The 12,455-nt window shown below is 35.6% G+C and overlaps 1 protein-coding gene across 3 annotated transcripts in view; it reads left to right on the top strand.

Annotated features, from left to right (window-relative positions):
* The window catches only part of DYNC1I2 (dynein cytoplasmic 1 intermediate chain 2), a 63,389-nt gene extending 59,089 nt beyond the window's left edge, over positions 1-4,300 (top strand). For all 3 annotated transcript variants that reach the window (XM_027865871.1, XM_027865869.1, XM_027865870.1), the window contains exons 15-16: positions 1,866-1,991; positions 3,657-4,300. In XM_027865871.1, coding sequence (XP_027721672.1) covers positions 1,866-1,991; positions 3,657-3,770 — 240 coding nt within the window. In that variant the 3' untranslated portion in view covers positions 3,771-4,300. The remainder of the gene's footprint in view (positions 1-1,865; positions 1,992-3,656) is intronic.
* Positions 4,301-12,455: the final 8,155 nt, after the last annotated feature.

Here is a 12,455-nt window from a genome sequence, read left to right as displayed (position 1 = left end):
ATTTGACTAGGAGGGAAAATGTTTTAATGTCTCTTTCATAAGTAATTGAAAATATTACTATTTTTTATCCCGAAATAAATAGAAAAATCACCCAAACTCGTAACTTATATGCTAGAATTTGCCATGAAATCTAACTATAAATGTGATTTCCTTTTCTTTTTTCCTCTCAAATTATAGCCATATGCAATATACCAGCTGAAGATAAGCTTATAATTTTTTTTTTCTTTTTGGTGAGGCAATCGGGGTTAAGTGATTTGCGCAGGGTCACACAGCTAGTAAATGTCAAGTGTCTGAGGACAGATTTGAACTTGGGTCCTCCTGACTCCAAAGCCAGAGCTCTCTTCACTGTGCCACCTAGGTGCCCCTATAATTTTCTTAAGATTCTGTATTACTGTACAGTAATGAAATGATGTTGTAATATTAGCACCAAAAGTTAGCATTGCCACCAAGAGCAGAGCTTTTTGTACTATCTGTACATATCCCAGTCTCCTGCGTGTTCTCACCTATTTTCTGAGGACTCCTGTCTATGACCAGTGATTCAGCTTCTGGGCCTTTAAGTTTTAATTGTTTTTGCTTCCCCAGAGCCAGGGAGTTATTCATAGGCAAGGGGAGAATAACTTGAGGATTCTAATAGTGTCTAATAATGTAAGGAGTTGTTCATGATGATGATGATAATCCACTTATTGAGTACATTATGGCTTATCAAACACTTCCTGTATTATGAAAGTTAGGAACATTTTTCATTCACAGAGGAGTGTAAACCACTGCTTGTAATTATATCATAGCATCCCAGATTCAGGCCTGGACAGCACCTTAGAAGTGATCAAGTCCCGACCCCTCTTTTTTCCTTCTTTTTTTTCTTAAGATAAGAAAGCTGAAGCCCAAAAAAATAAAGCAACTTGACTGGTATTTTGAATTATTTACTTTCAAGTTTCTTAACCTTATATTCTTAGTATCTTTAACCAGATAGCTTTGGAGATAAATTTTCGGAATCATTTTAAAACATAGGTCATTTGTATTATACAGTACAACCAAATTTAGACAAGTAACACTAATTTTGTTTATTTAAACATCAAGCTCTTGGGAAGAAAACTATAAATACTGCGTTTTGTTTGACATTAGATTGCTGTTTTAAGTACTATTTTTATACAGGAAGATTTTGAGGAAATCAAGCATTTTTCATTGTGTGATGAAGAAATCCCTCTTTGTCACGTATAGATAGAATAGGAGTTAGTAGTTATGATCTGCTTCATTCAGATTGGTTAGAAGGGAAGAAGTTTTGTTATTCCCATTGATTGTCACTGTCTTGGTGTCATTTTTCATGATAGCAGCCTACCCTGTTGCTTTAGTTAATTCATTGACCCCTCTGTGGAACAAGATGGAATACCACTGGAAGCCTGGGATTGTAGTTTATAGAAACTGAGGGTTATGGGTAATGGAGATGCAAACCACAGAAGGCACACTTGTAGTTTAGAATTAGACCATGGTTTTCCTAAAAGGAATTTTGATTATGTATTTTTAAATTGTCTTACTACTTTTAAGAAGTTTGAAAAGAGGGGGGAAAACAATTCTTTGATCATGAAGGAAGAAATTTCCTTTAAAATCACGGTTTAGGTTATAGAAAAATTTTCTGTATAAAGGTTTAAATAATTTTCTCAAACTACTCTCAAGGATTGGTTATAATTTCATTTATAAAACTAGTATGTGTTGACAGAAACAAATGCTGGAAAAATTCTATATCTATTTTAATGCTTGTTTCCCAAAAATATAGCCAGACTAGAGGAAAGAAGACTTATACTGTTTTACATGTTTATTGAAATCCTGATGAAACTTTTAACAATGCACTGTATTTTAAATGAATTCAGGTGCCGACTGCAAGCATTTCTGTGGAGGGTAATCCTGCTCTTAATCGTGTGAGATGGACACATTCTGGGAGAGAGATTGCTGTAGGCGATTCTGAAGGACAGATAGTTATATATGACGTGGGAGAGGTATGTGGTTCATTCTTTATAATAACACAAGTACTTGGCTTTCAGGCATTACAGCAAAAAGGCTCTGTGAATGTGATTCTGGCATCATGGTGGTGGTTTGTGCTCTTTACAAACTGTATGTGATTGTGAAGACTAAACAGACTGACCAGAGCGAAGTTTCCCCCCAGCTGACTCATTCTGGAGTTAGTTGCATTTTCTTTTTAAAATAGATAATGTGACACCACCACCACCACCCCACCTCCCCAATAGAGTAAGATTTAAATTTGTTAACGTTTTGTATTTCTAATAACGAAATGTGCTGCAGTACCAGAAAAATTTAGAAAGAATTGGAGCAAAGTTTTCTGGTCTCTGCATTGATAGCCATGTACAGAGATGTTCTTTTGCTTTGTTATTGGATTCAATAAGACCAGGCAGTGGTCCAACCAGAATTTTCTTCTGTTTGATTATCTCAGTGGTAACCAAAATGTTAGCACTATTATTTGGTGATTGTGTGAACTGAATTAAGAATCCAGAGACTGATTTTAAAATCATCACAGTTGGCACTATAATTTGGAAAGGTAGAACGATGCTGGCAAAATTTAGTGAATGAGATGTTCTGTCTCCTTTTTTCAGGTCTATAATTATTCCGTATCTGAATTTAACAACATTGGTAGGGAAAGAAAGAGAGATTTACATTAGTATCATATTTCCTATATTCAGGAAAGAGTATAATCTCATAAATAAAATTTAAACTAATATTCAGGGTTGTCAAAAGGTCTAGATTTTATTCTTGTCTTTCTTACTAATTTGAGTCACTGAATTTTGTGAATCACAAATAAAACCAGGTTACCTCTATCTCCTTTCTCCTCAATGTCCATTCTTCCCCAAACCAAACACAATTTATTTTGATCATTATCAGATATATCAGTTTCTCATCGAGAAGGCCATGGTAGGGAAAGGACTGGTAGGAAAGTACCCACAGTAAAAATTGAGGAGGAGGAGGAGGAATTAGGAGAGCAGGGAGGGAATAGGAATCCGACATATGTTAGTGTTTGGGGATATTTCCTTTTCTTCTCGTGTCTTCTTCCTTCTCTTTCCTCCCTAAACTACTTCCCATATTATGATTCCTTTTCACTGAGGTTGAGTTCAGCTAAGACTTGATCTCATTAAGGTAAATAATGCCACATAAATGATCAATAGACAACCTTCCTAGCAAACATTTTAATCCCAACTATCCAACTGTCAAACTTCTAAGGAGTAAAACACACAGAATCAGCATTTTTTAGTGGCATGTAGCTTACACGTCCTCCACCTTTGCTGGTGACTCTGTACTCTACAAAGCTTAGTCATCAGAGGGTAGAGAAGTTAGCCTAGCAAAAGAAAATCCATAAAGTGCTATGTAGGTATTATATTTACAAAGCATCATTATTATTGTATCTTGTGCTGATGGTGATAATAGAGAAGTCGTTTCTAGCGCTGTCACAACACATTTCACAAACACCGTTCTTTTTTTCCTGTAAATGTTGTAAGTCATTGTTATAGTCCCAGTGATTATAGAAAGGCCATTCAGGCCAGTGATTATTTTTTAGTGGAAAAACTATTTGAAAACAAACAGAAATGATAGTGGGTAAGATGATCTCTTAATTTCTTTCAGCATGCACAAAACATTTTCTTCTCTTTTAACAGCAAATCGCTGTTCCCCGCAATGATGAATGGGCTCGATTTGGGCGAACACTAGCAGAAATTAACGCAAACCGAGCTGATGCAGAGGAGGAAGCTGCCACCCGCATACCTGCTTAAATGGGCTTTGTGCTAGTAGTGGATTGGGGACTGATTCTAAATAGAAATTAAAACTCATAGCATGCTTCTGTCTAAAGGGAATTGAAGGGTGATCTTGTGGATTAAACGATGGACTTAAAACACACATAGCTCTTTAATGCAAAAAATTCATGCAGTGTCACTTTTTATATTCATATTGTTATTGGCTTTGTGTAATTTTTAATACAAACGACTTTTGCAATATGCAGTTTTTTTCTGAATACTTACACAGGCATATATTTGCTATATTAGTATCTTGAACTTTTTTCAACCTGTAACAGTATACAGTTATTTCTGAAAGGTGTAGATTACATAAATTCCACATATTTTTCAATAATCACTTCTCCAGGTAAACACAAGATCTGACCACTAATATGTAAGAACATTGTTTATTGTTAACCATTAAAATGCATGTACCCACTCAAGTTTCATCTTTTCTGTCCTTTTTCATAACTGTGCTTCTTTAAAGTAGTGACAGCTGTGGCTACAAATAAAAGAATCAGTCTGTCAAATCCAGACTTTCATTTTCAGTTACTGCATGAAATTTCAATTTATCAATCACTGTTACACCTCCTCTTTGTTTCTATTCTGGTTCCAATAGTTGCTTTCATAATCTTTTACTGAGTATTCTATGCCAATTCATCATTCATTGATATTTAGAGCATGAAAGTGGTAATTTTTTTCTAAGTTGGCTTTTTTTTTTTTTTTTTTTTTGCTATTTTTCTTCCAACCAGGACATATGTCAAAGGGCAGATAAATCTTATAATTTTTCTACTTGTTTGTGATACAGCTATCTATATCTAGCTCTATCTGTTTATAGCTAGATAGATAGCTATTTATCAAATTACCTACTTCTATCTGCTAATTTTTAGGTAGATCTCTATATATAACTAGGTGTAGCTAGATAGAGGTCTATCTATAGTTTCTGAAAGTCAGAATTACTTTGAATTCAATCAGTTTCATAATTTCAATAGAAACCATGGAAGACTCAGCAGAGTAAGAAGTCAGGTCCTCATTATTGAGAATTTAACCTTGTCATGTTCCTATCTAGGCATTTTGTTTGCAGGTGGCAAGTTCTAAAGGCTTGTGCAACAATCTATATTTAGAGTTGGAGAGGAACCAATTTTGAATATAATTCTGGGGAATTACCTTTTCTTCGTTCATACTTTTGCCAACATATTGACCTGTTCGCTTCTAATAGCCTTCTACCAAAAAAAAAAAAAAAAAATGAACAGTGATTTAAGAGGAAATAAAATTCAAAAATCTCTGCATTTTTTTTCTTGTTAACAATTGTCATAAAAATTTTGAGAGATATGAAATTACTAAAGGCCTACTACAGCGTTTAGGTCTTTTAGGACTAGGCCAGTGGAGGTTTGACAGGTCTTTTACTTCAAGTATAGAGCTAGCCAAGGACCATATCTGCCATCCAAGAACCGTTTGTTTCAGAGAGACTCAGTAGGTTGGCCCCGAGATGATGTATATATTGTGGAGAGTGTCGGGATCAGGGTATGCAGCAGGCACAGTAACAAATAAAGATTGTTTCCTGAGGTGTGTGAGGGTTGCCAGATCTATTAGAAAGAACTACACTGATGAAATCAGATTCTTGAAGTCTTGAAGAAAAATATTAAGTTGGTTTTGAGGATTTTGTGTGTTTTCATTTCTGGTGTGCTTAAGTGGAAGAATCATTAGGCTGAGAGTCAGGGGCCTGGTTGCAGCCTAATGCTGATTAAGCTCTGTGACCTAGTGCACATTATTTACTATTTGCATGTTCCACTATCCTCATCTGTAAAATGAAGAGCTTAAAGTCAGAGATGAACTGAAGACCTTTCCTGGTAGATTGTCCTAAGATTCTTAGTCGTTATTCCCAATTATTATCTCTAATCAGGACTATTAGATTGTGATTTTTTTCCCCTTTAGCTTGCATTTTTTGAGACACAGAATATCAATATAACCACAAAAGGAGGTTTTGGAAATAACAATGGGCGAAATAAGACTTTAGAAAAAATGTCTTCCTTCCGTGTAAACTACACTTTTTTAGATTTTTAGATTTAGTCTAAATCTGGGATGAGAATCTGGGATGCTATAATTACAAGCAATGGTTTATACTCCTCTGTGAATGAAAAATGTTCCTAACTTTCATAATACAGGAAGTGCTTGATAAGCCATAACGTGCTCAATAAGTGAATTATCATCATCATCATCATCATCATGAACAACTCCTTACATTATTAGATGCTATTAGACAGATTTAGATTTTTAGAGATCACTAAGTTTAGGATGTTTTAAGAACTGAATTTCAACCCAGCCACCTACAGATACTTTCTACCAGCAATGACCACTCCTTTCTGATCTGGAAATATAAACTCTTGTTTCCTTGATTTATCTCTTTAGTTCTTTTTATAGAGGTGTTTTGAATGGAGAATCAAAATGTCTTCCTTTCGGTGGTTTTTCTTTAAGCTAAAGTCTGCCTATTATTGGAGGACTTGCCCATTTTGCAATACCATTTTGAAATAATTACTGTCCTATTTATATGGCATTTCCTGAACATTTTTGCTCAAAGAATTAGCAAGTTGGAGTTCTTTCCCTGTGCTCCATGGGTTGAAAGTTCTTTGGTCTTTTCTTTTTTCATCTTAGAAAATACTAAATGTTGAGTTCCAAAATAGGCTACTACTTAGCCCTGAAGTCTTTCGTATGAAAGATCACATTTTTATTGGCATAGGAACAATTTTTCTTTGGAAAGTTATCTTATTAACTGATGTGTATTCCTGGTACCAACTTTTGCTCAGACATAAAAGGTAAAAGAATAAAAGAACACTCCTTTCTTAGAGAAGACTATGTATAATACAAATCAATCCCTTTTCCTTTTCGCTTCAATTTTCAAAAGGTGCTTTTTAAAGCTATTAGGTGGTATGTTGCTCTTTAGTACTTGATACAGAGGCTGTATTTTTTGATGATCTCATGGCCAAATCCATTTTCCTGTTCTGTGAGTTACCACAGTAGTGTTTTAGAAGAAAAGCTTTTCACAGAACCACCAAATTTGAGAACTGGAAGGGACCTCATTGACTATCTAATCCAACCCAAACACAAAAAGAATCCCCACGGTAACATACCAGTGGGTTATGTTGCCCGTTGCTTAAATACCTCCTGAGAGAGGAAACCCACCACCTCTCAAGGTGGCCCATTCCGTTTTCACGTGGTTCTAATTGCTAGGAAGTTATTCTTGACATCAAGCATAGATTTGCTTATTTGTAACTTCTATCCGTTACTTCTGCTTCAGCCCGTTTAGGACCCAGCAAAACAAGTACAATCCCTCCTTCACATGATAGCCTTTAAGATATTTGAAGACGATAATTATGATCCCACCAGCACCTTCTCTTCACCAGGCTAAATCTCCCTAGTTCCTTCAACTCATCCTCATATGACATAGACTCAAGGTTCTTCATCATCTTGGTTGTCCTCTAGACAATTTTTAGTTTATCAGTGTTCTTAAATCATGGTGTCCAGAACTGAGCACAGTATTCCAAAGGATGTCTGAGGAGAGCAGACAACAGTGGGATTTTTCTGTAGTGAAAACTATCACCTCACTATTCCTGGAAGCTATACCTCTCTTAATGCAACCCAAGATTGCATTAAGTTTTTTGACAACAAAATCACACTACTGATTTGTGTTGAGTTTGCAGTCCACTTTTGATGGACATTTACTTCTTTTTTCATTATGCTATCTAGCCATGCCTCCCATATCATATAGTTGTGAAGCTGTTATCTTATACCCAAATCCAAGATTATAGATTTACCCCTACTGAATTTCACATTATGACATTAAACCCAGTGTTCTAACCAGTGATGATTCTTTGGATCCTAACTCTGACTGTGTTAGCTTTACCTCCCTACTTGCTCTTGCTGTCATTTACAAATTTGAGGAGCATAACATTTATGCTTTATCCCATTCAGTGATAAAATTGTTAAACAGCAGAGGGTCAAGCGTAGATTCCTGAGGTACTCCACTAGAGACCCTACCATGTTAAAACTGAACCATAAACAACTACTCTTTGAGTCCAGCCATCAAACCAGTTCTGAATCCATCTGATTATATTACTATCTTTTCTGTATCTCTCCACTTTCTCCAAAGACACTTTTTGAAAAAGCTTTGCTAAAGATCTAAGTAAACTATATCCACAACATTCGCTTCATCTACTAGTGTATGCATCCTGTCATATAAAGAAATGAGGTTATCTGGCATGACTTTTTTTTGGCATGATTGATTCTTGATGAAACTATTCTGTCTCTTTGTACCCAGTACTGCCCTATCTAGATATTCACCAACCATTTCTTTAATGATCCATTCTAGAATTCTCCCAGGAATCAAAGTCAAGCTCATTGGCCTACAGTTTGTAGATGGTTCTGGTTTTTTTCTTTGTTGTTGTTGTTGTTTTTGAAAGTTGAGATATTTGCCCTTCTAGAGTGTTGTGGTACCTGTCCCATTTGTCACAATCTTTTTTTTTAAATAAATTGTATTTTTATATTTTGTGTTTACATTGTTTGTATCCCTCCCAGAGGGCTACTCCATATAACAAGACAAAGATTTTTTTTTTAATTAGCAAAACTGATCAGTACATCAAAGAATTCTGAAAATATATGCAGTATACCACACTTGCAGACTCCTTACTCTGGAAAGGAACTGGGCGAGGTGTCATATCTCTTCTTTGAGACCCAGCATGTTCTTTGTAATTTGTTTGGTGGTGGTGGTACTTTCCATTAACATTGTTATAGTCGTGTCTTTTTTTCTTAGCTCTACTTACTTCTGTTTGCATCAGTACATGTAAGTCTTTCCATGCTTTGCTGTATTTATCATATTCATCATGTCTTACAGCACAATACTGTTCCATTATATTCATGTAGCACTGTCTAGTCATGTCCATTCAATGGGTATTTACTTTATTTCCATTTCTTTGCTACTGCAAAAAGTGCCGCTATAAATATCTTGGTGTATGACCTTCATTGGGGTATATGGCTAGTAGTGTAATCTCTTGAGTCAGTGGGTACAGACATTTTAGTTACTTTATTTGCATGATTACAAATTGCTTTTCAAAACGGTTGTACTAATTCACAGCTTCACCAATAATACATTAATGTGCCTGTTTCCACAGCCCCTCCAACATTAACTATTTCCATCTTTTTCCATTTTTCACAATTTGCTGGATGTTATTTTATTTGCTTTTCTCTCATTAGTGATTTGGAATATTCTTTCATATAGATGTTTATAGTTTGCAATTCTTTCAAGAACTGTTCGTATTCTTTGACCAATTAGTTATTGTGAAATATTTTTGGGACATATACGTTTTTATTAGCTCTCAGTATATCTGGTATGCCAAACTCTTATCAGAATTTGATAGAAAAGTGGGTTTTTTTTCCCCATTCAACTACTTCTCTTCTTATTCTCGCATTAATTTAGTTTGTGCAGAAGCTTTTCAATGTCATGTAACCAGAGTTATTTACTTTATCTTTTGTAACTGCCTTGTTATCTTTTGTAATTATCCCATGTTTGGTTACAAATACATCTCCTACCCAGACTGTGAAATGTTTTTTATTTGCTTCTTGTGCTTTTTATGGTATTATCTTTTTGATAAATAGATACACAAGGAATAAGTTAGGTACACAAGATAGTAGTAAATTACTATAGTAACCTACCATTTGATAAACCCAAAGACTTCAGCTTCTGGTATAAGGACTCACTATGCTGGGAAAACTGGAAAATAATATGGCAGAAACTCGGCATAGACCAAAATCTCACACCCTATACAAAGATAACGTTGAGATGGGTACGTGATTTAGACATAAAGGGTGATACCATAAGCAATTAGGAGAGCAAGGAGTAGTTTACCCGTCAGATCTATGGAGAAAGGAAGAATTTGTGACCAAACGAGATAGAGAACATTATGACATGTAAAATGGATAATTTTGATTACATTAAATTAAAGAGGTTTTGCACAAACAAAATCAATGCAACCAAGATTAGAAGGAAAACAGAAAGCTGGGAAACAATTTTTATAGCCAGTATTTCTGCTAAAGGCCTCATATCTCAAATACATAGAGAACTGAATCAAATTTATAAGAATACAAGTCATCCCCCAATTGATTAGTGTTCAAAGGATATGAACAGGCAGTTCTCAGATGAAGAAATTAAAGCTAACCATAGTCATATGAAAAAATGCTCTAAATCACTGCTGATTGGAAAAATGCAAATTAAACCAACTCTGAGGAACCACTTCACACCTATGAGATTGGCTAATATGACAGAAAAGGAAAATGATAAATGTTGGAGGGGATGTGGGGAAATTGGAAACATTAATGCATCATTGGTGGAGTTGTAACCTGATCCAACCAGTTCTGGAGAACAGTTTGGAACTATGCCCAAAGGGCAACCAAACTGTGCTTACCCTTTCAGTCCAGCAATACCACTACTACTAAGTCTGTATTCCAAAGAGATCATAAAAAAGGGAAAAGGACCCATGTGTACAAAAATATTTATAGCAGCTCTTTTTGTGGTGGCAAAGAATTGGATATTGAGGGGATGCCCATCAGTTGGGGAATGGCTGAACAAGTTGTGGTATATGATTGTAATGGAATGCTGTTCTATAAAAAATGATGAGCAAGCAAATTTCAGAAAAACCTGGAAAGATTTATATGAACTAATGCTGAGTAAAGTGAGCAGAACCAGGAGAACATTGTACACAGTAATAGCAACATTGTTCGATGATCAACCATGATAAACTTAGCTCTTCTCAGCAATACAATAATTCAAGACAATTCCAAAAGACTTGTGTTGCAAAATGCTATCAACATCCAGAGAGAGAACTATGGAGTCTGAATGCAGATTGAAGCATACTATTTTCACTTTTTTTTGGTTGTTTTTTTCTTTCTCATGGTTTTTCCTTTTGTTCTGATTCTTCTTTCACAACATGATTAATTCAGAAATATATTGAACATGATTATACATGTATAATCTATATCAGATTGCTTGTTATATTGGGGAGGGGGAAAGGGAAGGAAGGAGGCGGAAAAATTTGGAACTCAAAATCTTACAAAAATGAATGTTGGAATCTATCTTTATATGTAATTGGAAAAAAATAAAATACTATTAAGTGCAAAAATAAATAAATAGATAGATACACAAGATGCATATCCATTTTGAACTTATTGTGGAATACGGCAGATTGTGATCTAAGCCTAATTTCTGCCAGACTGTTTTCTAGCTTTCCTGACAGTTCTTATCCAATAGAAAATTCTTTGTTAAATAATTTCTGTTTTAATCTTTTAAACATCAGAGATAGTGGTTCCATGGTCATATCTGCCAGTTCTTTCAGGACCTAAGAATATAGTTCTTCCTGGCTGGATGACTTTAAATTCATTCAAGGACAGTAAGGTGCTACCTTATTTTTTTTTTTTTTTTAGGCAGTTGGGGTTAAGTGACTTGCCGTAGGCCACACAGCTAGTAAGTGTTAAGTGTTTGGTCTGAGGCCGGATTTGAACTCAGGTCCTCCTGACTTCAGGGTTGGTACTCTATCTACTGTGCCACCTAGCTGCCCCAAGGTGTTACCTTATTAACTCCTAATTATATTGGGTACTCCCTCCCTGTTATTTTTGTCTTGTCTTTTCCAATGCAAAAGTCACTCCTGGCAGAAAAAAACAAACAAAATAGGAATTGAGCAACTCTGTCTTCTTACCCTGTTGTCAGTTATCGTTGAGGTGTTGGAGGGGGCTGGTGGTTGAGTGGTTAGAGTGCCAGTCTGGAAGTCAGGAAGACCTGAATTCAAATGTGACCCCCAGTGTTTACTATTGTGTGACCCTGGGCAAGTCATTTAATTTCTGCCTTAGTTTCCTTAGCTGTAAAATGGGAATAATAACTATAATACCTACCTACCAGAATTGTTGTGAGGATCAAATTAGTTAACGTTTGTAAAGCACTTAGTTTGGTATCTGCAGGGCTCATAGTAACTGCTTGATAAATGCTTGTTTTCTTTCTTCTTTCATTGTCCCATCCACTTGGAGCAAAGAACATTATCCCTTCTTTTCCTTCCAGTATCACTTTTACAAAATACCACTTTTTGTTAACCTTAGCTTCCCTTCCCTCTTTCAGCCTCAGGTCATTCTGAGTGTTAGCATTTCTGACATTATTTTTCCAAGACCATGCCATACTCATACTTACTCTGTTAACGTGGCTTTGTTTCCATCTTCAGAACACTTCTTTTTAAAACTCGATGCTAATTAGAAAGTTCCTTGCATCCCCTCAAAACAAATCTTTTTTTTCTTCACAACCCTGTTGGACAGACTTCTCTGAAGCATTTCAGTCCATGAGATCTCATCTCTCTTTCGTCTGAACCCTTTGAAATCTGCTTTCCCAAAATCTAGAGTTATGTAAAGCTTTGTGTGGATTTTTACATCTCTCCAGCTTAAACTCAAGGATGACATGGTCAGTCCTTTCAGGATTCACATATTTCCAACCTAGCATCCAGCTCTTCCCAGTTAATAAGCATCAAATGAAGAATAGAATCACCCTTTGTTGGATTCTCCATCTTTTGAAGAATATAATTATCACTAAGGCAGGTCAGAGAGTTATTAGCTACTCTGATTTTGGCAAAGAGAGAGCTCCAGCAGTTGTCAGGATAA

The sequence above is a fragment of the Vombatus ursinus genome, unplaced genomic scaffold (genome assembly GCF_900497805.2).
Source record: "Vombatus ursinus unplaced genomic scaffold, bare-nosed wombat genome assembly UNPS02014779.1, whole genome shotgun sequence".
Lineage (NCBI taxonomy): Eukaryota > Metazoa > Chordata > Mammalia > Diprotodontia > Vombatidae > Vombatus > Vombatus ursinus.
The sequence above is the reverse complement of the archived record's forward strand: the minus strand, read 5'-3'. Positions and strand labels throughout refer to the sequence as shown.